We start from the raw sequence: 27,322 nt of genomic DNA on the forward strand, positions 1-27,322 counted from the left end.
ATTTTTGAATGACTACCTCATCTCTGTACCCCACACATACAATTATATGTAAGGTCCCTCAGTCAAGCAGTGAATTTCAAACACATATTCAACCACAAAGACCAGAGAGTTTTTCCAATGCCTTGCAAAGAAGGGCACCTATTGGTACAGTAGATGGGTAAAAATTAAAAAGCAGACATTGAATATTCCTTTGAGCATGATGAAGTTATTAATTACACTTTGGATTCTATGTCAATACACCCAGTCAAATCAAGTGTTATTTGTCACATACACGTGTTTAGCAGATGTTATTGCGGGTGTTAGAGAAATGCTTCGCTACATCCAAATATCTCAAATTTGGACTCATCAGACCAAAGGACAATTTACCACCCGTCTAATGTCCATTGCTCGTGTTTCTTGGCCCAAGCAAGTCTCTTCTTCTTATTGGTGTCCTTTAGTAGTGGTTTCTTTGCAGCAATCGACCATGAAGGCCTGATTCATGTAGTCTCCTCCGAACAGTTGATGTTAAGATGTGTCTGTTACTTGAACTTTATGTTTTTGGGATGCAATTTCTGAGGCTGATAACTCTAATGAACTAATCCTCTGCAGCAGAGGTAACTATTGGTCTTCCTTTCCTGTGGTGGTCCTCATGAGACAGTTTCATCATAGCGTTTGATAGTTTTTACAACTGCACTTGAAGAAACTTTCGAAGTTCTTGAAATATTCCATATTGACTGACCTTCATGTCTTAAGATAATGATGGACTGTCGTTTCTCTTTGCTTATTTGAGCTGTTCTTGCCATAATATGGACTTGTTTTACCAAATAGGGCTATCTTCTGTATACCACCCTACTTTGTCACAACACAACTGATTGGCTCAAACGCATTAAGAAGCAAAGAAATTCCACTAATTCACTTTTAACAAGGCACACCTGTTAATTGAAATGCATTCCAGGTGACTACCTCATGAAGCTGGTTGAGAGAATGCCAAGAGTGTGCAAAGCTGTCATCAAGGCAAAGGGTGGCTACTTTGAAAAATATATATTTGGATTTGTTTAACACTTTTTTGGTTACTACATGATTCCATACAGTATGTGTTATTTCATAGTTTTGATGCCTTCACTATTATTCTACAATGTAGAAAATAATACAAATAAAGAAAAACCCTGGAATGAGTAGGTGTGTCCAAACTTTTGACTGGTACTGTATGTAAATTAGATATTTCTGTTTTAGATTTTCAATAAATGTGAAAAAAAGTCTAAAAACATGTTTTCACTTTCTCATTGTGAGGAAAATAAATGTACTGAATCCCTTTCAAATTCAGGCTGTAACACAACAAAATGTGGAATAAGTCAAGGGGTATGAATACTTTCTGAAGGCACTGTAGCTACTGTACCTGTTCGGGTGTTGTAATGATCACCCACTATACAACTGGCCAGGATATAAAGCATTTTCATAACTGACTGTGGCGGTGTAGGAAAACTCAAATGCATGATCTAGAAGTGTGTCACAGCTTTTATGCTTACTGACTATCTCTTTATTTGATTTTATACATTTAGATGGGTTAAGTGCAAAGACATGTCAGTCCATTTGTATCACTGGTGTAATTCTAGTTGTGAAATAATATTTGATATTTTGACACCTGTATGTACAATCTGGCTGACACAAACTGAGAGAGTTGTAGATGGGTGGGTGTGTTGGGATCCTTTCAGAATTCACAGCAAAACAATACCACATGAAGCATATTAGGCAATATAATACTTAATCAAAATCAATTTGTTTTAATTACATTATTATTACTGTGACACCTTGGGGGAGAAATAGATTAAAATGTGTTGTCTTTGAGATTGAATTAAAACATGTCATTAAAAGGATAATGAGTCTGTATAACTAAACATTAGGATGTGATTACAGTTCTCCTGTTGGTAGGTAGTGTTTAGATAAGTACAAAACTTACATTTATTAGACATTAGACACTTTTGTGGATTTTGTTGGTTGAGGAGACAGGGCTGGGAGTGACAATATACCATCTATTCCTTGCAAATACTACTTATTTTAATGCAACACTTTTGAGTAAGATGAACTGCCCAAGGACAAAGGGTATGTGGAGGTCAAAGTGCATACAGAGGTCAGAGTCATATTGCTGATTGATGTGTCTAGACTGAAGGGCAGCTATTGTGTTGTTGTTGAGCTGATTTAAAACCATTTTCCTCAGCAGGTAATTTGATTCTGGGAGCTTGGTGTTAGATGGTCCATGGTCACTCTACAGCTGTCACACACACACAACCTCTGTGTGTGTGTGTGTCAGTGTAATAGAGGGTAGAGCCAGAGGTCAGGGCTAAACACCTCCAATAGACTTCTATTCCAACAACACAGAGGCAGGTGACCTGCTGACCTCATGAATCACTTACAGGTCTGTCACCCTTGTCACATGACCTGGGAGTCACAGAGGTGGGGTACAGGTGGTTAGTGATGGGTTCAAATGAGGTTTGAACTGTTTAGTAACGGTCCTGTTCCTCTCTCTTTTATTTTGTAATGTTGAACTGCTTTTAAAGATATACACTAGATGACCAAAAGTATGTGTACACCTTCTCGTCGAACATCTCATTCCAAAATCATGGGCATTAATATGGAGTTGGTCTCTCCTTTGATGCTATAACAACCTCCACTCTTCTGGGAAGGCTTTCCACTAGATGTTGGAACATTGCTGCAGGGACTTGCTTCCATTCAGCCACAAGAGAATTAGTGAGGTCGTGCATTGATGCTGAGCGAATTGGCCTGGCTCGCTGTCAGCGTTCCGAGTTTATCCCAAAGTTGTTCCATTGGGTTGAGGTTAGGGTTTTGTGCAGGCCAATCAAGTTCTTTCATACCGATGTTGACAAACCATTTCTGTATGGTCCTCTTTTTGTGCACAGGGGAATTGTTATTTTGATACAGGATAGGGCCTTCCCTCCAGAATCATCTAGAATAGCATTGTATGCTGTAGTGTTAAGATTTCCTTTCACTGGAACTAAGGGGCCTAGCCCGAACCATGAAAAACAGCCCCAGACCATTATTCATCACTCCAGAGAATGTATTTCTACTGCTCCAGAGTCCAATGGTGGCGAGCTTTACACCACTCCAGCCTACGCTTGGCCATGCCCATGGTGATCTTAGGCATGTGTGCGTCTGCTCGGCCATGGAAACCCACAAACAGTTCTTGTGCTGACGTGGCTTCCAGAGGCAGTTTGGAACTCGGTAGTGAGTGATGCAACCGAGGACAGACGATATTTACGCGCTACACGCTTCAGCACTCGGTGGTCCTGTTCTGTAAGTTTGTGTGGCCGACCACTTCGCGACTGAGCCGTTGTTGCTCCTAGATGTTTCCACTTCACAGTAACAGCACTTACAGTTGACCCGGGCAGCTCTAGCAGGGCAGAAATTTGAACTGACTTGTTGTAAAGGTGGCATCCTATGACGGTGCCACGTTGAAAGTCACTGCTCTTCAGTGAAGCCATTCTACTGCCAATGTTTGTCTATGTAGATTGTATAGCTTGGTGCTCGATTTTATACACCTGTCAGCAACGGGTTTGGCTGAAATAGCCACATCCACTGATTTGAAGGGGTCTCCACATGCTTTTGTATATACTGTATAGTGTATCTATAGGTTTGAGTACTTTAGCAGCTCACTAACAGTCCTTTTTTTGTTTTCTTCCTCACCTCTCTTCCTCCTCTCCTCTCCTCTCCTCTCCTCTCCTCTCCTCTCCTCTCCTCTCCTCTCCTCTCCTCTCCTCTCCTCTCCTCTCCTCTCCTCTCCTCTCCTCTCCTCTCCTCTCCTCTCCTCTCCTCTCCTCTCTTTCTCCTCTCTTTCTCCTCTCCTCTCCTCTCCTCTCCAGTGGGATGCTATAACAGAGATGGATGAACACAACCGTCCCATCCATACCTTCCAGGTGTGTCACGTGATGGAACCCAACCAGAACAACTGGCTACGCTCCAACTGGATCTTCCGCCAGGCCGCACAGAAGGTGTGTAGGGGTTCTGAGCATGGGTTGGAACATGGTGCTGATAACACCTGGGTTGCAGGTTCAATTCCCGCATGGGCCACATATTAGCCAACTGCATTTCCTGTAAGTGGCTTTGAATAAAACATTAGCTACTTTACTTTGTTTATTATTTTTGCAAGGTGTACGTGGAGCTGCGCTTCACTCTGAGAGACTGTAACTCCATCCCCTGGGTATCTGGGACCTGCAAGGAGACCTTCAACCTTTTCTACTATGAGACAGACGAGTCCCACGGGGTCAAGTTCAAACCCGCCCAGTACACCAAGATCGACACCATCGCAGCCGATGAGAGCTTCACCCAGATGGACCTGGGAGACCGCATCCTAAAGCTCAACACTGAGGTCCATCACCCCAATTAACTCAATTCAATAATATGTGACTTACAGCCTGGGTGCCAGTCTTTTTCTGCCCTCTTGCCAACTCCTATTGTTTGGCACGGTAATTCCATAAGGAGTTGGCAAGAGAGCAGAAACAGAATGCTGCCCATGTTATTTGATTTATCCCAACAGGGACAATTGTTGAGGCACTGCATACTAGGAACATGTTGTTGCGAAATACATGTGAGCATCCATTTAATAAAGTTCAATTCAATTAACTTTATTGATCCACAATGTTTTCTATAGGTACGGGAAGTGGGTCCTATCTCCAGGAAGGGTTTCTACCTGGCGTTCCAGGACATTGGGGCGTGCATCGCCCTGGTCTCAGTCAGGGTGTACTATAAGAAGTGTCCCTTCACCCTGAGGAATCTGGCCTCCTTCCCTGACACCGTGCCCCGGGTCGATTCCTCCTCCCTGGTGGAGGTTAGGGGAGCGTGTGTGGAGCATGCCGAGGAGAGGGACACTCCCAAACTGTACTGCGGCGCCGACGGTGACTGGCTGGTGCCTTTGGGGAAGTGTGTCTGTAGCCTGGGCTATGAAGAGATGGACGGGGCATGTCTCGGTGAGTCACATGACTTCTGTTCTGACTGGATCTGTCCACCTTTCTCTCTCTACTCACTCTCTACCCCTCTCTCTCTCTCTCTCTACTCACTACTCACTCTCTACCCCTCTCTCGCTCTCTCTCTCTACTCACTCTCTACTCCTCTCTCGCTCTCTCTCTCTACTCACTCTACCCCTCTCTCGCTCTCTCTCTCTACTCACTCTCTACCCCTCTCTCGCTCTCTCTCTCTACTCACTCTCTACCCCTCTCTCGCTCTCTCGCTCTACTCACTCTCTACCCCTCTCTCGCTCTCTCTCTCTACTCACTCTCTACCCCTCTCGCTCTCTCTCTCTCTCTCTTCCTCTCCGTCTTTGTCTTTCCCTCCCTTTCATTCTCTCTCTCCATTTCAGTAGTCCCTCGCCCTCTCTCTTTCAAACCCTCTCTTTCCATGTACTTACAGTATATCTTTGTATTAATCTGAATCATCTCCTGAAGCTGTATGATATGAATACAGCCTAGCAGTAAACATGAGGTTTGATAGAGAATCAGTATTTGGGTCGTTCCACGAAATGTGTCCCTTTTGCGTCCCTTTGATATTTTAAGTATTAATTGTGCACCAATATGGAATTTTAAAAGCCTGTTATATTAAATGAAGTGCCCTTTAATGTAGGAATTCAATAAATCATATTTTTAATATGAATAAATTATTTTAATTTACTTAACCCTCAAATTTCTCAAAGTTTCACCATCACTGTAAAGCCCTAGTTATTTTTTTGCTTTGACAAAGTTTTTTCTGAATATAATTTTTTATTTAATGTGATTAGGGATTCATTTAATAGTCTGATTAGTCTGTCCCTCATTTTAAGTTCAACCCTGTTACGTGAACTGAACTCTCGTTTGAATATGGTGAAACTATTCCTTTTTTTTTAATTCAAAAGCAACACTGAACATCTAATAGTCAAATCATAGCGTAAAAGCAGGTGAGCTGGTTCTATTCTTGCTGGCCATTTGCTGGTGTTTACTGTTGGAAAAGTGAGTGGGTCAAGCGGAACATATCAACCCTGTTACCCATAGATAGACAGGCCAAAATAATTTTAACTATTTAACTATTTCTATATTTGTTTTCCATTCAGTTGCACACAACAAGCTTCCATTCCCCCGGCACAGGGGAATATATGGCTGAGTTAAGATGAAATCTGTCAACCATGTTACGGTCAACCCTGTTACTTTATTTGGCATTTAATATAGTCACTTTTTTATTCAACCTCTTGATATGGGAAAACATGTTTTTTATTAAGTTTAACACATGCTTTTTATGACAGAATGTTAAAATTAGGTGACATTTTTTTGGACCAAGTTACACTTCTCAAAAGGCACCGAATTGGTGGAATGACCCATCTGTAGGCTACATATCACCAGTCCTGGCCTGCAGGGGGGATTATTTATGGGTTATGTATGGGCCAAGGTGTCTGACTACACAATGAAGAGTGTCAGGTGTTTCAACCACAGCTGCTTTATTCACTGACCTGGATCCAGATCGGTCTCTTTCTCCCTCATCTTTTCTCCCTCTCTCACATCCCGTTTCTCTCTCTAAATCTCACCTCCCTCACTCCCTCATCTTTTATCCCTCTCTCACATCCCATTTCTCTCTCTAAATCTCACCTCCCTCACTCCCTCATCTTTTATCCCTCTCTCACATCCCGTTTCTCTCTCTAAATCTCACCTCCCTCACTCCCTCATCTTTTTTCCCTCTCTCCCATCCCGTTTCTCTCTCTAAATCTCATCTCCCTCACTCCCTCATCTTTTATCCCTCTCTCACATCCCGTTTCTCTCTCTACATCTCACCTCCCTCACTCCCTCATCATTTATCCCTCTCTTACATCCCGTTTCTCTCTCTACATCTCACCTCCCTCACTCCCTCATCTTTTCTCCCTGTCTCACATCCCGTTTCTCTCTCTACATCTCACCTCCCTCACTCCCTCATCTTTTCTCCCTCTATCACATCCCGTTTCTCTCTCTAAATCTCACCTCCCTCACTCCCTCATCTTTTCTCCCTCTCTCACATCCCGTTTCTCTCTCTAAATCTCACCTCCCTCACTCCCTCATCTTTTATCCCTCTCTCACATCCCGTTTCTCTCTCTACATCTCACCTCCCTCACTCCCTCATCTTTTCTCCCTGTCTCCCATCCCGTTTCTCTCTCTACATTTCACCTCCCTCACTCCCTCATCTTTTCTCCCTCTCTCCCATCCCGTTTCTCTCTCTAAATCTCACCTCCCTCACTCCCTCATCTTTTTTCCCTCTCTCCCATCCCGTTTCTCTCTCTAAATCTCATCTCCCTCACTCCCTCATCTTTTATCCCTCTCTCACATCCCGTTTCTCTCTCTACATCTCACCTCCCCCACTCCCTCATCATTTATCCCTCTCTTACATCCCGTTTCTCTCTCTACATCTCACCTCCCTCAGTCCCTCATCTTTTCTCCCTATCTCACATCCCGTTTCTCTCTCTACATCTCACCTCCCTCACTCCCTCATCTTTTCTCCCTCTCTCACATCCCGTTTCTCTCTCTAAATCTCACCTCCCTCACTCCCTCATCTTTTATCCCTCTCTCACATCCCGTTTCTCTCTCTAAATCTCACCTCCCTCACTCCCTCATCTTTTATCCCTCTCTCACATCCCGTTTCTCTCTCTACATCTCACCTCCCTCACTCCCTCATCTTTTCTCCCTCTCTCACATCCCGTTTCTCTCTCTAAATCTCACCTCCCTCACTCCCTCATCTTTTATCCCTCTCTTACATCCCGTTTCTCTCTCTAAATCTCAACTCTCTCACTCCCTCATCTTTTCTCCCTCTCTCCCATCCCGTTTCTCTCTCTAAATCTCACCTCCCTCACTCCCTCATCTTTTCTCCCTCTCTCCCATCCCGTTCCTCTCTCTAAATCTCACCTCCCTCACTCCCTCATCTTTTATCCCTCTCTCACATCCCGTTTCTCTCTCTAAATCTCACCTCCCTCACTCCCTCATCTTTTATCCCTCTCTCACATCCCGTTTCTCTCTCTACATCTCACCTCCCTCACTCCCTCATCTTTTCTCCCTCTATCACATCCCGTTTCTCTCTCTAAATCTCACCTCCCTCACTCCCTCATCTTTTCTCCCTCTCTCACATCCCGTTTCTCTCTCTAAATCTCACCTCCCTCACTCCCTCATCTTTTATCCCTCTCTCACATCCCGTTTCTCTCTCTACATCTCACCTCCCTCACTCCCTCATCTTTTCTCCCTCTCTCCCATCCCGTTTCTCTCTCTACATCTCACCTCCCTCACTCCCTCATCTTTTCTCCCTCTCTCCCATCCCGTTTCTCTCTCTAAATCTCACCTCCCTCACTCCCTCATCTTTTTTCCCTCTCTCCCATCCTGTTTCTCTCTCTAAATCTCATCTCCCTCACTCCCTCATCTTTTATCCCTCTCTCACATCCCGTTTCTCTCTCTACATCTCACCTCCCTCACTCCCTCATCTTTTATCCCTCTATCACATCCCGTTTCTCTCTCTAAATCTCACCTCCCTCACTCCCTCATCTTTTCTCCCTCTCTCACATCCCGTTTCTCTCTCTAAATCTCACCTCCCTCACTCCCTCATCTTTTCTCCCTCTCTCACATCCCGTTTCTCTCTCTACATCTCACCTCCCTCACTCCCTCATCTTTTCTCCCTGTCTCCCATCCCGTTTCTCTCTCTACATTTCACCTCCCTCACTCCCTCATCTTTTCTCCCTCTCTCCCATCCCGTTTCTCTCTCTAAATCTCACCTCCCTCACTCCCTCATCTTTTTTCCCTCTCTCCCATCCCGTTCCTCTCTCTAAATCTCAACTCCCTCACTCCCTCATCTTTTATCCCTCTCTCACATCCCGTTTCTCTCTCTACATCTCACCTCCCCCACTCCCTCATCATTTATCCCTCTCTTACATCCCGTTTCTCTCTCTAAATCTCAACTCTCTCACTCCCTCATCTTTTCGCCCTCTCTGACATCCCGTTTCTCTCTCTACATCTCACCTCCCTCACTCCCTCATCTTTTCTCCCTCTCTCTCATCCCGTTTCTCTCTCTAAATCTCACCTCCCTCACTCCCTCATCTTTTTTCCCTCTCTCCCATCCTGTTTCTCTCTCTAAATCTCACTCCCTCACTCCCTCATCTTTTATCCCTCTCTCACTTCCCGTTTCTCTCTCTACATCTCACCTCCCTCACTCCCTCATCATTTATCCCTCTCTTACATCCCGTTTCTCTCTCTACATCTCACCTCCCTCACTCCCTCATCTTTTCTCCCTGTCTCACATCCCGTTTCTCTCTCTACATCTCACCTCCCTCACTCCCTCATCTTTTCTCCCTGTCTCACATCCCGTTTCTCTCTCTAAATCTCACCTCCCTCACTCCCTCATCTTTTCTCCCTCTCTCACATCCCGTTTCTCTCTCTAAATCTCACCTCCCTCACTCCCTCATCTTTTATCCCTCTCTCACATCCCGTTTCTCTCTCTACATCTCACCTCCCTCACTCCCTCATCTTTTCTCCCTTTCTCCCATCCCGTTTCTCTCTCTACATCTCACCTCCCTCACTCCCTCATCTTTTCTCCCTCTCTCCCATCCCGTTTCTCTCTCTAAATCTCACCTCCCTCACTCCCTCATCTTTTCTCCCTCTCTCCCATCCCGTTTCTCTCTCTAAATCTCACCTCCCTCACTCCCTCATCTTTTTTCCCTCTCTCACATCCCGTTTCTCTCTCTAAATCTCACCTCCCTCACTCCCTCATCTTTTTTCCCTCTCTCTCATCCTGTTTCTCTCTCTAAATCTCACCTCCCTCACTCCCTCATCTTTTCTCCCTCTCTCACATCCCGTGTCTCTCTCTAAATCTCACCTCCCTCACTCCCTCATCTTTTATCCCTCTCTCCCATCCCGTTTCTCTCTCTAAATCTCACCTCCCTCACTCTCTCATCTTTTATCCCTCTCTCACATCCCGTTTCTCTCTCTAAATCTCACCTCCCTCACTCCATCGTCCCCCCTCTATCTCCTTCCCTCACCCCTCCTTCCTTCCCTTCCTCACCCCCTCTCCTTCCCTCTCTTTTATTTGTCATTCTGCAGTATAGGTGCAGTGCAGATAGGCAGAGCTCCATGCATCTTCACAAAGCCAGATGTCATCCCCTATCCTTCATTATCTACCTCCTGCCATCCCTCCTTCATCCCTTCTTCTCTCCTGTCTCCTCTCCTCCTCCTCTCCTTCTTTGTAGCAGCCCTCCCACTCTGCCATTCAGATGAGATGTAATGTGAAGGGCTCTGGCTGTGTGGTACTGATTGTTAACTGAAGCTGCAGCTGGATCTGTGGACCAGTAGGGGAGAGAGGATGTGTGTGTGATATGAGAGAGGCTGTGTTTGTATGTGTGATAGGGGATATGATGTATTTGTGGTAGGGCAGAGGCTGTGAAATATAACAACACAGATAAAGAGTGTTTGTGATATGCGCACCACAAATGTATCTACCCGTGCTGGGCCCCAAAAATGATATGCTGCTCCTGTGGTTTTCTTTCTTTGCACATAAGAGCATTAGTGTATTATACAAACACTATGTTTGGGAATTTGTGGATAGAGAGTGAGGGGTGCTCTCCTTTTTGAGACAGCTCTACCTCCAGCTGTCACCAGTGTTAGGAGTCTGTCTGTAGTCTCAGCCTGCTGTCTGTAGTCTCAGCCTGCTGTCTGTAGTCTCAGCCTGCTGTCTGTAGTCTCAGCCTGCTGTCTGTGGTTATGCTGCTGTCTGTGGTCTGTGGTCGAGCTGTTGTCTGTCAGTGCTGCTGTCAGTGGTCATGCTGCTGTCTGTGGTCATGCTGCTGTCTGTGGTCATGCTGCTGTCTGTGGCAAAAATTCTGTCTGTGACCATGCTGCTGTCTGTCTGTGGTCATGCTGCTGTCTGTCAGTGCTGATGTCATTGGTCATGCTGCTGTCTGTCTGGGGTCATGCTGATGGCATTGGTCATGCTGCTGTCTGTCTGTGGTCATGCTGATGTCAGTGGTTATGCTGCTGTCTGTCTGTGGTCATGCTGATGTCAGTGGTTATGCTGCTGTCTGTCTGTGGTCATGCTGATGTCAGTGGTTATGCTGCTGTCTGTCTGTGGTCATGCTGCTGTCTTTGGCCATGCTGATGTCTGTGGTTATGCTGCAGTCTGTCTGTGGTCATGCTGCTGTCTGTGGCCATGCTGCTGTCTGTCTGTGGTCATGCTGCTGTCTGTGGCCATGCTGCTGTCTGTCTGTGGTCATGCTGCTGTCTGTGGCCATGCTGCTGTCTGTCTGTGGTCATGCTGCTGTCTGTGGCCATGCTGCTGTCTGTCTGTGGTCATGCTGATGTCAGTGGTTATGCTGCTGTCTGTCTGTGGTCATGCTGATGTCAGTGGTTATGCTGCTGTCTATGGTCATGCTGATGTCAGTGGTCATGCTGCTGTCTGTGGTCATGCTGCTCTCTGTCTGTGGCCATGCTACTGTCTGTGGTTATGCTGCTGTCTGTCTGTGGTCATGCTGATGTCAGTGGTTATGCTGCTGTCTGTCTGTGGTCATGCTGCTGTCTGTGGCCATGCTGCTGTCTGTCTGTGGTCATGCTGCTGTCTGTGGCCATGCTGCTGTCTGTCTGTGGTCATGCTGCTGTCTGTGGCCATGCTGCTGTCTGTCTGTGGTCATGCTGCTGTCTGTGGCCATGCTGCTGTCTGTCTGTGGTCATGCTGATGTCAGTGGTTATGCTGCTGTCTGTCTGTGGTCATGCTGATGTCAGTGGTTATGCTGCTGTCTATGGTCATGCTGATGTCAGTGGTCATGCTGCTGTCTGTGGTCATGCTGCTCTCTGTCTGTGGCCATGCTACTGTCTGTGGTTATGCTGCTGTCTGTCTGTGGGCATGCTGCTGCTGTCAGTGGTCATGCTGCTGTCTGTGGCCATGCTGCTGTTTGTCTGTGGTCATGCTGCTGTCTGTGGCCATGCTGCTGTCTGTCTGTGGTCATGCTGCTGACTGTGGCCATGCTGCTGTCTGTCTGTGGTCATGCTGCTGTCTGTGGCCATGCTGCTGTCTGTCTGTGGTCATGCTGCTGTCTGTGGCCATGCTGCTGACTGTGGTTATGCTGCTGTCAGTGCTGCTGTCAGTGTTCATACTGCTGTCTGTCAGTGTTCATGCTGCTGTCAGTGATTATGCTGATGTCAGTGGTCATGCTGCTGTCTGTGGTCTTGCTGCTGTCAGTGGTTCTGCTGCTGTCTGTGGTCATGCTGCTGTCTGTGTTTATGCTGATGTCAGTGGTCATGCTGCTGTCTGTGGTCTTGCTGCTGTCAGTGGTTCTGCTGCTGTCTGTGGTCATGCTGCTGTCTGTGTTTATGCTGATGTCAGTGGTCATGCTGCTGTCTGTGGTCTTGCTGCTGTCAGTGGTTCTACTGCTGTCTGTGGTCATGCTGCTGTCTGTGTTTATGCTGATGTCAGTGGTCATGCTGCTGACTGTGGTCATGCTGCTGTCTGTGTTTATGCTGATGTCAGTGGTCATGCTGCTGTCTGTGGTCTTGCTGCTGTCTGTGGTCTTGCTGCTGTCAGTGGTAGTGCTGCTGTTTGTGGTCATGCTGCTGTCTGTGGTCTTGCTGCTGTCTGTGGTCTTGCTGCTGTCAGTGGTTCTTCTGTCTGTCAGTGGTTCTGCTGCTGTCTGTGGTCATGCTGCTGTCTGTGGTCATGCTGCTGTCTGTGTTTATGCTGATGTCAGTGGTCATGCTGCTGTCTGTGGTCATGTTGCTGTCTGTGGTCATGCTGCTCTGTGGTTATGCTGCTGTCTGGGGTTATGCTGCTGTCTGTCAGTGCTGCTGTCTGTGGTCATGTTGCTGTCTGTGGTCATGCTGCTCTGTGGTTATGCTGCTGTCTGTGGTTATGCTGCTGTCTGTGGTCATGTTGCTGTCTGTGGTCATGCTGCTCTGTGGTTATGCTGCTGTCTGTGGTTATTCTGATGTCTGTCAGTGCTGCTGTCTGTGGTCATGTTGCTGTCTGTGGTTATGCTGCGGTCTGTGGTTATGCTGCTGTCTGTCAGTGCTGTTGTCTGTGGTTATGCTGCTGTCTGTGGTTATGCTGCTGTCTGTCAGTTCTGCTGTCAGTGGTCATGCTGCTGTCTGTGCTGCTGTCTGTCAGTTCTGCTCTCTGTGGTCATGCTGCTCTCTGTGGTCATGCTGCTTTCAGTGGTAATGCTGCTGTCTGTGCTGCTGTCTGTCAGTTCTGTTGTCTGTGGTCATGCTGCTGACATTGGGCAGGGAGACCCATATGTCTGTCTGTCTGTCTTCTGAAGCTGCTTTAACATTTTACTGTAGTGGGCCAAATCAGGGTCACAAGAGTGATTCTGGGTAGTCTTAAACAAATCTACTTTGAAACAAAAGTATACACCTCACGCACATGGTTATGGGCTTCAAAAAAACAAGACACCTGTACTGAAATGTATTCAATTTTGAGTTTGCATCCCAATATTACACTTTACATACATCACAGAAGACTGAATATAACAAATGACAAGAGCGTACAAAGCTGTCATCAAGGCAAAGGGTGGCTACTTTGAAGAATCCCAAATCAAAATATATTTTATATTTGAGATACTTCAAAGTAGCCACTCTTTGCATTGATGACAGCTTTGCACACTCTTGGCATTCTCTCAGGTATCCTCCAGACATGACGTCCTTTTAGAAATGTCAAAACTCTCAGTATGATGATATAGGTCTTTACATGTTGTATACATGACATTGTGTCATCCGCAACGCAACGTTATATTCCATTTTGTGCTACTCAAGACCAATGTTCCCACTTAGCTGCACGCGGGCGTACAGCTCCCTGGGACTGCCGCTCAGCCCGTGCAAAGAAGCACAAGATTGAGCTTCGCTCAACTTTCTAGAGTTTTCCCCATTAGTTAACACTATCAACATTTCCCTTTACTGCGGGAACTGTGATCGAATCAACAAAATATTTGCCACTTTCAATGCAACATACCGAAAGAAAACGAACTATGCAAGACTTAGTTTGCTAAACTAACTATGCAAGAAATTTTGTAGAAGGCATCTGAGTAGAATTCTGTTGCATTGACAGGCACCACTCAGACCCGTAATCTACACAGACCAGTGTGCCATAACCAATCAGAGCTGCAGTAGGCATATATGCAAATAGATGATTGCCATATATGGATCGGTGCCATTCACTTTGAACTGGACTGTTTTTACAGCATCAGCGGTCGTGAGGAAATGCGCTTGTTTTGAGATCACAGCGAGAGCTACATTTAGCGACGTGTGCACATTTGTAAATGTGTTTATATCCTTTGCTAGTTAGTGAGTTATTAGCCCAATTATTGATCATTTGTAGTCAGCAATGGGGGAGTGATTGCTTCCTACAAGAGCACAAAACATTTGCATTTCTAGACATCTTTGAAAATGAAGTCAGGTAAATTGTTTTTTTTGTCTTAAAGGGGCAGTGCTGTATTTTGAGACGGGCTTGAATAAGCTAAGTAGCCAATAGGCAGAGGGTAGCATAATTTATCTGATTCTCTGTAATAATGGTATGGGAATAATGATGGATTTTATTTTGTAAAGTGGTTTCTTGGATCAAACAACATTTTCAGTCACCTTGTCTGAAGGACAAGTGGATAAACAGGTTAATGTCAAGCCCTGCCTACATTATGATCCACAGTAGCCTACTTGACCACTGTTAAAACTAACTTAAAGCTAGTACAGCCTCAGTGTTCACAGTAAACGTGCTCACAAAGTTTTTCTTTTCTTTTATTTCACCTTTATTTAACCAGGTAGGCTAGTTGAGAACAAGTTCTCATTTACAACTGCGACCTGGCCAAGAGAAAGCAAAGCAGTGCGACAAAAACAACAACACAGAGTTACACATGGAATAAACAAACATACACTCAATAACAATAGAAATATCTGTATACAGTGTGTTCAAATGGAGTAAGGAGGTAAGGCAATAAATAGGCCAATAGTAGCGAAGTATTTACAATTTAGTAAATTAACACTGGAGTGATAGATGTGCAGATGATGATGTGCAAGTAGAAATACTGGTGTGCAAAAGAGCAAAAACAAGTAAATAAAAACAATATGGGGATGAGGTAGATAATTGGATGGGCTATTTACAGATGGGCTGTGTACAGCTGCAGCGATAGGTGAGCTGCTCAGATAGCTGATGCTTAAAGTTAGTGAGGGAGATATAAGTCTCCAACTTCAGTGAAGTTTGCGCTCAGCAGACCTGAAATTTGCTCAGTGGCGAAAAAAGTTTGAGGGAACATTGCTGGAGATGTTTCCCCCAACCAGCTGTTCCATTCTCCGTGTAGCCTGCTGCTACAGGTAGCTGCTACAGGTAACTGCTACAGGTAACTGCTACAGGTAACTGCTACAGGTAGCTGCTACAGGTAACTGCTACAGGTAACTGCTACAGGTAGCTGCTACAGGTAACTGCTACAGGTAGCTGCTACAGGTAACTGCTACAGGTAACTGCTACAGGTAACTGCTACAGGTAACTGCTACAGGTAGCTGCTACAGGTAACTGCTACAGGTAACTGCTACAGGTAGCTGCTACAGGTAACTGCTACAGGTAGCTGCTACAGGTAACTGCTACAGGTAACTGCTACAGGTAACTGCTACAGGTAGCTGCTACAGGTAACTGCTACAGGTAACTGCTACAGGTAGCTGCTACAGGTAACTGCTACAGGTAGCTGATACAGGTAGCTGCTACAGGTAACTTCTACAGGTAGTTGCTACAGGTAACTGCCAAAATAAAGTAAGCACCAACATAAAGTGTCTTAACAGGGCGTTGGGCCACCATGAGCAGCCAGAACAGCTTCAATGCTCCTTGACATAGATTCTACAAGTGTCTGGAACTTCCTGTGTGGAAGCACTCCCTGTTTTCAATATACTTTGTATCTATATTTATTTGGGCAGTTACCTGTAGAATGGCCCGAGATGTATCCCTCGAGTCACACCAAAATGGAATGTAACGTTGCGGATAAAGTTCAGAATGACACAATTTCACGTGTACAACATCTAATGACCTACATCACTATACTGAGAATGTGTCCGTTTCTAAAAGGATGTATTGGGTGTATTTAGGCCTTTGTTAATGATATTTCAGGAGCCCATACTACACAATGAGGATAAGTAAGTGATTTGCTGTTTGAGGTAAGTTTCTCAAAATAAGTGAAATCACAAAAAAGGTGTCTGGACCCTTCGATAACATGTCATTTACATCAAAAATAGAGATTTGGTTGTAAAGAATAAAACGTCCTCTTTAAATTCTGCCTGGCTACCAACCCACTGCTTTATGTGTTTATGCATATGTATGTGTACGTGGGGCCAGTAACGTTATACTGCCTTACAAAAATCTTTGATCTGTTGTAATGGCCAGGTGTAATATTTGATTCATGTGGTATTTACTTTCCTGATGACAAACAAGCCACACAATCAGAATATCATGAAGTACCAAAAATTGCTGTCTGTCTGGACAGAAAAAGAATTTGAAGTTAGAAAATAATTTACATACTGTAGATACTGCACTTTGCCTTTATAGTGCAGTATAGTCAGGGGGTCCATTTCCTGCTGTGATCTGAGGCAGGGGACAGGGCAACTCGCTGTCAGAGATTACATCTGCTGCGGCTGCCCAGACGTGGGTTTGATCCCTGGACAGTCTGTCTGTCTGTCTGGTGGTGGCTCAGGGTTATCACTGCCTGGCTCTACTCTATAAGACATGGGGTGACACTAACAGAACTGGTACAGGGCTATGCCACTGCTTAGTAGTGTTTATATCTATCGCTCAGAAGAAAATCTGCCTTAGTATTTACACATTTCAAATAATGTTCTTATGGTACTGTATATCCACATGATTCCTCTCTGCTATAAAGTACTTCCCCTCTCTCTCCCTGTCTGTTCCTAACCTGCTGTAAAGTCCTCTCTCCCCCTGTATGTTCCTAACCTGCTGTAAAGGCCTCTCTCCCCCTGTCTGTTCCTAACCTGCTGTAAAGGCTTCTCTCCCCCTGTCTGTTCCTAACCTGCTGTAAAGGCTTCTCTCCCCCTGTCTGTTCCTAACCTGCTGTAAAGTCCTCTCTCCCTGTCTGTTCCTAACCTGCTGTAAAGTCCTCTCTCCCTGTCTGTTCCTAACCTGCTGTAAAGGCCTCTCTCCCCCTGTCTGTTCCTAACCTGCTGTAAAGGCCTCTCTCCCTGTCTGTTCCTAACCTGCTGTAAAGGCTTCTCTCCCCCTGTCTGTTCCTAACCTGCTGTAAAGTCCTCTCTCCCTGTCTGTTCCTAACCTGCTGTAAAGGCCTCTCTCCCTGTCTGTTCCTAACCTGCTGTAAAGTCCTCTCTCCCTGTCTGTTCCTAACCTAACCTGCTGTAAAGTCCTCTCTCCCCCTGTCTGTTCCTAACCTGCTGTAAAGTCCTCTCTCCCTGTCTGTTCCTAACCTGCTGTAAAGGCCTCTCTCCCCCTGTCTGTTCCTAACCTGCTGTAAAGTCCTCTCTCCCTGTCTGTTCCTAACCTGCTGTAAAGTCCTCTCTCCCCCTGTCTGTTCCTAACCTGCTGTAAAGTCCTCTCTCCCTGTCTGTTCCTAACCTGCTGTAAAGTCCTCTCTCCCCCTGTCTGTTCCTAACCTGCTGTAAAGGCCTCTCTCCCCCTGTCTGTTCCTAACCTGCTGTAAAAGCCTCTCTCCCCCTGTCTATTCTTTACCTGCTGTAAAGGCCACGAACAGCACGCCCCTAGTGTGGGGGAGGAAAGGTCACTGACGCTTGGTCAGACTCTGGACCTGTCAGTGGGGGAGAGGATGGTCAGAGACAGGGGGAGAGAGGGGTAGAGGTCAAAGCCACCTGGGGCTGAGAGAGAGGGGGAGAGACTGGGGGAAAGAGGGGGGAGAGACCGGGGGAAAGTGGGGCTACAGTGAGAGACTATATATACACTATGTATACAAAAGTATGTGGACACTTCAAATTAGTGGATTCAGCTATTTGAGCCACACCCGTTGCTGACAGGTGTATAAAATCGAGCACACAGCCATGCAATCTCCATAGACAAACATTGGCAGTAGAATGGCCGTACTGAAGAGCACAGTGACTTTCAATGTGGCACCGTCATAGGATGCCACCTTTCCAACAAGTCAGTTCATCAAATGTCTGCCCTGTTAGAGCTTCCCCGGTCAACTGTAAGTGCTATTATTGTGAAGTGGAAATGTCTAGGGGCAACAACAGCTCAGCCGCGAAGGAAGTGGTAGGCCAGACAAGCTCACAGAACGGGACCCTCGAGTTCCAAACTGCCTCTGGAAGCAACGTTCTTTTCATACATCTCCGTTCTATGAAGCGCATGGATATGTCCCATTATGAAATCTTCTCTCAGTCTCTCACCCACTCAATGTTCAGATGTCCTCAGCCCATGCAGCTTGGGGTTGTCATTCAGTAGTAGTTGATGATGATTTATCTGTGGTGCAGGCCTGAGAGGTTCACAGCTGCATCCACAGCTGCTCAGCAATCAGCCAGACAACATCACACTACAGCTGTGATCAGAACAACACCAGAAATTAATTATTCATCCAACTTTCCCCAATTCTTTATATAGTCTATTGTAACTTGGCGTGCCAGAAAAGTTAAACTGCAGACATGAACAATTTATTCATCTAGAATAGGCATCCACGACCATATCGGAAACTTCTGTTTTGTTTTTGTTTCTATTTAATTGTCAAATCTAAGAGTAGGGTTACCTGTAGATGTTGCTAATGCAGCACCTTTGCTGTTTCTGCTGTCGTGTACAGTGTACCCTTTAAACTGTGTCTGTCTGGGTTCCCGCTGACTCTGGCATTTCAGGGAGCACTGCTTGTCTGAAGAATTACTGAGTTCCCAGTTGACTGCTATCCTGATGTGACCCACAAGTAAGAGTTTACTAAGAAGAAGACAGAGACACATTACTCTGTCCCTCTGGCTCTGGTTTAAACTCTGTTCATCCATTATATTAAGGGTAGAGGAGATACACCACATGTTTATGCTAATGTTCGAGCACCTTACCTGAATTAAAACATCCTTACACATTAATCTCTCTCTGGCATTAAATGCCTTTGTGTTCACACCTAGAACACCTACAGTATACTTTCCCCCTCTCTCCCTCTCACTTTCCCTCTCCATCCCTTCCTTCCTCTTTTCCTCTCTCTGTAGTAGATTTCACAGTTGGGTTAGTCTTGGTGATGTGTAGCGATTATAATGCTGTGTCAGCCCTAAACGAGGGCCTGCTCATTGTTCCAACAGTCACACAGTAGTTATTAAACCTCCACACTGCCTGGTCTGCCGTGGGGAGTCCAGGGCGTCAGGGGGAGTAGACGATAATACCTCAGTCCCACATCACCTGACCTCAACATAGCTACATTGTCTCTTATTTACCATAGTTAGAACCTTCTTCTGAACACAAGGGGTGTTTCTCAGTATGCATACTACCGCGCTCCACACTCATTCTCTGAGTTTCTTACATTATTAGCCCAGAACGCTTTTTTGTGTTATTACATACAGCCCAACATAACTTTTGGATATCATATCCTATTCAACTATTGCTGTATACAGGGCATTTAGAAAGTATCCAGCCCTCTTCTCTTTTTCCTAAATTATGTTACTTTATAGCCTTATTTTAAAATGTATTAAATTAATTGTTTTCCTCATCAATCTACACACAATACCTCATTAGGACAAAGCAAAAACCGTTTTTTAGAAATGTTTGCACAATTATTAAAAATTTTAAACTGAAAAAACGTATTTACATAAGTAATCAGACACTTTGCTATGAGACTCAAAATCGAGCTCAGGTGCATCCTGCTTCCATTAATCATCCTTGAGATGTTTCTACAACTTGATTGGAGTCCACCTGTGGTAAATTCAATTGATTGGACATGATTTGTAAAGGCACACACCTGTCTATATAAGGTTCCACAGTTGACAGTGAATGTCAGAGCCAAAACCAAGCCATGAGGTTGAAGGAATTGTCTGTAGAGCTCCGAGACAGGACTGTGTCGAGGCACAGATCTGGGGAAGGGTAACAAAAAATGTCTGCAGCATTGAAGGTCTCTAAGAACACAGTGGCCTTCATCATTTTTAAATGGAAGAAATTTGGAACCACCAAGACTCTTCCTAGAGCTGGCCGCCCGGCCAAACTGAGCAATCGGGGGAGAAGGGCCTTGGTCAGGGAGGTGACCAAGAACCCGATGGTCACTCTGACAAAGTGACCATCGTTCCTCTGTGGAGATGGGAGAACCTTCCAGAAGGACAAGCATCAGGCGGACAAGCAATCAGGCCTTTATGGTAGAGTGGCCAAACGGAAGCCACTCCTCAGTAAAATACACTTGACAGCCCGCTTTAAGTCCTAAAGGACTCTCAGACCATGAGAAACAAGATTCTCTGGTCTGATGAAACCAAGATTGAACTCTTTGGCCTGAATGCCAAGCTCCACGTTTGGAGGAAACCTTGCACCATCCCTATGGTGAAGCATTGTGGTGGCAGCATCATGCTGTGGGGATGTTTTTCAGCGGCAGGGACTGGGAGACTAGTCAGGATCGAGGGAAAGATGAACGGAGCAAAGCTCCCCATCCAACCTTACAGAGCTTGAGAGGATCTGCAGAGAAGAATGGGAGAAACTCCCCAAATACAGGTGTGCCAAGCTTGTAGCGTCATACCCAAGAAGACTCGAGGCTGTAATCGCTGCCAAAGGTGCATCAACAAAGTACTGAGCATTTCGCTACACCCGCAATAACATCGGCTAAATATGTGTATGGAACCAATACAATTTAATTTGATTCGATTTTGATTTAATTTAGGTTAACAATCCTGGGAACATTCAGATGTATGCTTCGAAATGTGTGCAAATTAAGAACGCATCTGAGAACTGCCCTCCGTTCTCCGTTTTACATTCTTTGTTTTCGAACTCATTCTCATTCCGTGCTCCAATTTGCGTGCTCGGAGCATGGTAATATGCATATTGAGAAACACCCAAGGTTTAGATTGTGGTCACAGAGACAGTTATAGGAGAGCAGACTGTATATAGTGCCTTTAGTCCCTTTAATATCAAACAAACCTTTTGAATTCGAGAACAAAAGTCTTATTATTGCAACAACAACAAAAAATATTGAAAGCAAAACATTAACCCAAAAGTATTGAGAGCAAAATAAATATTATTGCAAGGAAATAATTTTGTAAGGCAAGAATAAAATGAATTATAAATTAATTCCCCCAAATGATATCATTTTCAATGATAACATGATTGCGATGAAACACTGCAAAGTTTTGGCACATTTGTTCCGTGTAGGCAGGGTTTTGAGGAGGCATAAATGATGTGTCTCAGTTGGTCAACTTGTTTTGAAGTGACAGTTCATCCTCATTTTTTATATCCCAGCTTGCAGCTTAAAACAATGGCTAGTACAGCTACGTTAGATAGCTAGCTAACTAGCTGGCAATGATGAGGCAACAGTGTTTTACGCAAACTAGCCAGCTACTGTATAAAAAAGCTTGATTTGTTTTTTTGTTTTTTTACTTTTCCATTTCGAAATAAACTGCCTCAGTGGCTAGTTGCTACTAGCTAGCTAGCCCACTGGGACTGACTAGCCCGGCTAGGTATCGTTACCTTTACAACAAGGATGCCATTGGGAAACACCCTTAGGTAAGTGCCTTTTGTGTCTTGTAATTTCACATTTAAAACATGCATTAAAACAATTATCTAGCTAACTAGCATAGTTATATAATTTATATCACAGCAAGCAAGATAGGATGCACTGAAGTTACTCTCAAGAAGTGCACTACTGACCCTTCTCATGACTCCAGAGCTGTATGGCCTTGGGTTTGCGAGAGCTATGGCACTACTCTCATTAGAGTACACATTAGCGTGTGCATGTACTATAAACAATTTTGTTTTGCATTTGTTTCTTTTTTGTGACCTGGCTCTCACACTAGCTGTGTGCGCGCGTGTGTGTGTGTGTGTGTGTCCACCTGTCTGTCCTGTCTGCCTGCCTGTCTGTCTCTCTGTCTGGCATCTTCACAGAGTAGTGAGCACATGTAGGAGGAGCTCATCCTCATGGACTTCATCTAAACCAGCTGATAGTAGGTATCCTATATTAGGTAGGCCTACTACTACTTGGAAAGATAGGAGGTGGATGTTGCAAGCATAGAGGTAGATCATGTCTACATTATCTAACTCTATGGTTGCAAGTCATTACAAGTCATTACTTGGTACTGATTCTCATCATAGGGAGTACCATTATGACTTTGACCTAAAAGTAATGTTACCGTGTGAGTTGCATCCGGATTCTCCACCCTTCTCCCAAAGTGTGCACTTGCACACTTTCTTGCATTGATTTATCAATGCTGGAAACCCTTCTGCCAATGCTTACACCCCCATCCTATGCTTTTAAATCCATGACGAGAAGTGTGCAAGTGCACACGTCAAGAGAAGGGTGGAGAAGTGGGATATGCTCTCTCAACCACCTCTATGCCTAGCCCTGTAGCTGAATCCTACAGCAATATTCTGATTTAAGTGCTACTCTATGGCATGGTAGAGTTCACAGTAGAGTTAAAATTGAATTACACCGAGTGTACAAAACATTAGGATAATAATGAGTTTCACCCCCTTTTGCCCTCAGAACAGCCTCAATTCGTCGGGGCATGGACAAGGTGTCGAAAGCGTTCCACAGGGATGCTGGCCCATGTTGACTCCAATGCTTCCCACAGTTGTGTCAAGTTGGCTGGATGTCCTTTGGGTGGTGGACCATTCTTGATACACACAGGAAACTGTTTAGCATGAAAAACCCAGCAGCGCTGCAGTTCTTGACACACTCAAACGGGTGCACATGGCACCTACTACCATACCCCGTTCAAAGGCACTTAAATATTTTGTCTTGCCCATTCACCCTCTGAATGGCATACATAATCTGTCTCCCTGTATCAAGGCTTAAAATCCTTCTTTAAACTTTCTTCTACACTGATTGAAGTGGATTTAACAAGTGACATCAATAATGGATCATAGCTTAGACCTGGATTCACCTGGCTAGTCTATGTCATGTTCCTAATGTTTTGTAGACTCAGTGTATTTTCTTATTGTAGTCCCATCCTCCACCACTGAGTTCACCACTAAGTGACATTTTGTTTGATGCAAGGCAAGTTTGTTTGCATACATTAGTAAATATTGTCACTTGTCAATACTACAGTAGTGAGTTATATCCTGCAGGGGATAGCACCAGAGACTCTGTAAGGGGGCTGATATATATGGACTCCCTTACCAAAACAACTGGCTTCTGGCAAACGGGTGGGAAACATTTGGCCAATTTGTCACAAATTGGCAGCAAGCTCATATTTTCACATCCAAATTAGTTTGGTGGCAAACTGTTGCGGTAAATTTGAGTCAAGCTGATATTTTCGCATGCAAATTAGTTTTTGGGAAAACTGTTGTGGTAAAATTGAGGCAACTTGTGAACTTCTAGCAAACAATTTTGGGAAACTTGTGGTGAACATTCTGTTTGCTGCAAAATCTATATGAAAATGAAAATTAGATCAGGTTTTTCGTTACTGTTTGTTAACATTGAAATGTGGTATCTACATAAACCAAATCACATAACTTTAAATGAACTTACTTTGAGAAAAAACTTAAACATTCAATGTAGTAAATATACTGTACTTAACATGTATTCAATGTCTTAACAGATCAAAATAAACCTAATACAACTTGAAATCATCAGCATGTGTTACGCTGGTATAAAGGATTTGGAGACAGGTGCAGGAATACATCTGGGTTTTTAATACACCCAAAACAAACACGTATATAAAACACTGGGATGTACCCAAACAAAAGAGCGATGGTAAACCTTGTAGAACGACACAGGACAAGACTCGTAATACACAATGCATAAAACACGCAGCACAGGCTGAGACAATGCAAAGGTACTCAAATGACCAACGGACATGCGAACAATAATCGACAGCCCAATGGGGAAACAAAGGGCACATTTATACAAATACAATCAGCATCCAGGATGTCCACCGCAGGAACCCAGCACCGCTCCTCTGGGCCGTACCCCTCCTATTCGATGAGGTACTGGAGACGCCCCCCCCCCCCCCCCCCCCCGACGCCTCAAATCCAGGACCTCTCTTCCAAGGTAGAGAATTCCCCACCTCTCCGCCAAGGTAGGGAATTCTCCGCCAATGTAGAAAATCTGCCCACTCCCCCTTGCCAATCCTGACAGTAACACCTCAGGAACCTTCCAACCTCCTGATTGACCCTCTCCACCTGCCCATTAGCTTGAGGACGATACCCGGAGGTGAGACCCACCATGACCCCCAGGCGTTCCATGAATGCCTTCCATACACGTGAGGTGAACCGAGGGCCACGGTCTGACACAATATCCTCCGGGATCCCGTAGTGCCGGAAGACGTGCATAAAAAGAGCCTCCGTGGTTTGCATGGCCAACGGAAGCGCAGGCAGAGGAAGGAAGCGTCAAGCTTTGGAAAACCAGTCCACAACGATGAGAATGGTGGTGTTCCCCTGGGAGGGGGGAAGGTCAGTGACAAATTCCACCGAGAGGTGAGACCAGGGTCATTGTGGAACCGGCAGGGGAAGGAGCTTTCCAAATGGGAGGTGTCTGTGTGTCTTTGACTGAGCACAGATGGAGCAGGAAGAGACGTAAACCCAGACGTCCCTAGCCAAGGTGGGCCACCAGTACTTCTCCGTTAGGCAGGCGATGGTACGCCTATCCCAGGATGACCCTACACAGGTGCCATGTGTGCCAAGGAAAGGAGGCGGTCCGGCACACCTGTGGGAACTTAGGCACGGTTCTCTGGGCACTGTGAAGGTGCGGGTTCCGTATGCAGGGCCTGCCGTATGTCTGCGTCCATGTCCCACACCACTGGCACAATGATGTGGAACAGAGGGATGATGGGGGTCTCTTCTCCTTGCCTTTCATCTGCGTCATAGAGGTAAGACAGGGCGTCCACCTTCACATTGTTCGAGCCTGGCCTATAGGAAATCGTGAATTGGAACCTGGTGAAGAATAGAGCCCACCTGGCCTGTCTCGGGTTTAACCTCTTTGCTGCCCTGATGTACTCCAGGTTGCGGTGGTCCGTCCACACCAGGAAAGGGTGTTTGGACCCCTCCAGCCAGTGCCTCCACGCCTTCAGAGCCTTCTTGACCACCAAGCGTTCCCGGTCCCCTACGTCGTAGTTCCTCTGGGCTGGGCTCAGCTGCTTGGAGTAGAAAGCGCAGGGCTGCAGCTTTGGAGAGGTTCCGGTGCACTGTGATAACACGGCCGTGACTCCTACTTCGGAGGCATCCACCTCGACAATGAAGGGGAGTGAGGGGTCGGGATGTGCCAACACGGGAGCAGTGGTGAAACGTGCCTTCAGCGTCTCGAACGCCCTCTCCGCCATCCATCGAAGCCGCTGGGGATCTCCTCTCAGCAGGGAGGTAAGAGGCGCGACCACTGTGCTGAAGCCCCGGATGAACCTCCGAAAATAGTTGGCGAATCCCAGGAATCGCTGGACTGCTTTCACGGAATTGGGGATGGTCCATGACCTGACTGCGCTGCTCCTCCATCTCCACTTCCTCCGTGGAGATGAGATAGCCCAAGAAGGACACGGACCAATGGAAAAACAAACATTTCTCCTGTTTAGCATATAGATCATGCTCCAACAGTCTTCTCAGCACATGACTAACGAGACATGCTGAACATGGTCATCAGAATAGACCAAAATCTTGTCTATCGACCACTATGCCCCGTCCCAGCATGTCCCGAAACACTTTGTTGATGAAGGCCTGGAAGACTGAAGGAGCATTAGACAGTCCAACGGGCATTACGAGATACTCGTAATGACCCGTGGTCATTGAATAAGCGGTCTTCCATTCATTGCCCGCGCGAATTTGCACCAGATTGTAGGCGCTTCGTGAAGTCCAGCTTCGTGAAGTACTGCGCCCCGTGCATTTGTTCGATGATGGTTGGTATGAGGGGTAAAGGATAGCTGAACTTGATGGTAGCCTTGTTCAGTGTTCGATAATCAATGCAGGGGCGCAGTCCCTCATCTTTCTTCTAAACAAAAAAGAAGCTTGAGGAGGCTGGTGACTTAGAGTGACGGATAAAACTCTGCTGGAGACTCTTCTGTACATAGGTCTCCATGGCCTCGGTTTCCGCATAAGAGAGGGGATAGACATGTCCTCTCGGGAGGGCTGCGTCAGACAACAGGTCAATGGCACAGTCCCAGGGGCGATTGGGAGGCAGGCGTGTAGCCTGGGTCTTAGAAAAAACCCGATCCTGGTACTCTTCCGGTAAATCCACTTGAGGAACACACTTTTCACCGTAGTGGTGTTGACAGACACCGCGAGACACCTCCCCTGACACTCCTGCGACCATCCCAGCAGTCACCTCTCGGACCAGGAAATAACCGGGTTATGCAAACTCAACCAGGGGAGACCTTAAACAATGGGGTGCGTGGGGGTGTCTATAATCAAGAACAGTAATGTGATGTACGAGCCGGAATGGGTGACTGTAGGGGAACCAAAGGGATGCGTAATGCAGTGGATGCATCTAAAAAATTCCATCAGAGCTAACGGGAGTGAAGGGCGAGAGAACTCAGGGGATTTAGCGGGAAAACACACTGGTTGATTTGACAGACAAGGAGAGGAGACCTTGCCTCCCACCTGGGTTAGCGCAGGAGAATTCCCTGGCTTGTCACCTCCTCGCCTCCTAGGTGATAGAGAGCAGGTCGGGGAGAAATGACCCCTTTCCCCACAATAGACGCAGAGGCCCAGATTCCTCCTTCTCCTATGCTCTGCCTCGGGCAAATGTGCTGAGCCCACCTCCATTGGCTTTACTTCAGGACCGCAGGAGGTTGTCCAACCGGATCGCCATGCTGATGAGCTGGCAGGCTAATTCCAGCTGTATCTCCTCCCGCAGTCTGCTGCAGAAAACGGTGACCAGAGCCAACTCGTTCCATCTGGTGGAAGCCACGATGGTGGCTAGGATGGTAACAAACTGGATCTTTGGGTGAGGCTGACCTGTCACCCGAAAACCGGTTGACCAACAGAGATGCATCATTTTCGACTCCCTCTCAGTAACCCCACCTGGAATGAACGCTCGCCCAAACATCCGCAACACAATGCAGAGAAAGCTAAGTGCAGGTTAACTTAACCAAAGATAGAAAACATTTCAGGCAAAGAGGGAAGTGTTTCATTGCAATTGCGCTATCATTGAAAAGGTTTCACAGATTTTTTTTTGTTTCATTCATTTACAATTAATTTGTTCTTGCCTTTTCACGATTATTTCCTTGCAATATTATTTATTTTGCTCTGAAAACTTTTGGGTTAATCTTTTGCTTTCAATATCATT

General features: G+C 45.8%; 1 protein-coding gene across 1 annotated transcript in view; it reads left to right on the forward strand.

The window, feature by feature from the left end:
* LOC120058396 (ephrin type-A receptor 6-like) overlaps positions 1–27,322 on the forward strand; it is a 260,362-nt gene that overhangs the window by 82,440 nt on the left and 150,600 nt on the right. Inside the window, exons 2-4 of the mRNA XM_039007026.1 lie at positions 3,855–3,983; positions 4,142–4,360; positions 4,643–4,958. Coding sequence (XP_038862954.1) covers positions 3,855–3,983; positions 4,142–4,360; positions 4,643–4,958 — 664 coding nt within the window. The remainder of the gene's footprint in view (positions 1–3,854; positions 3,984–4,141; positions 4,361–4,642; positions 4,959–27,322) is intronic.

The sequence above is a fragment of the Salvelinus namaycush genome, chromosome 13 (genome assembly GCF_016432855.1).
Source record: "Salvelinus namaycush isolate Seneca chromosome 13, SaNama_1.0, whole genome shotgun sequence".
In the NCBI taxonomy this organism is placed as follows: Eukaryota; Metazoa; Chordata; class Actinopteri; order Salmoniformes; family Salmonidae; genus Salvelinus; species Salvelinus namaycush.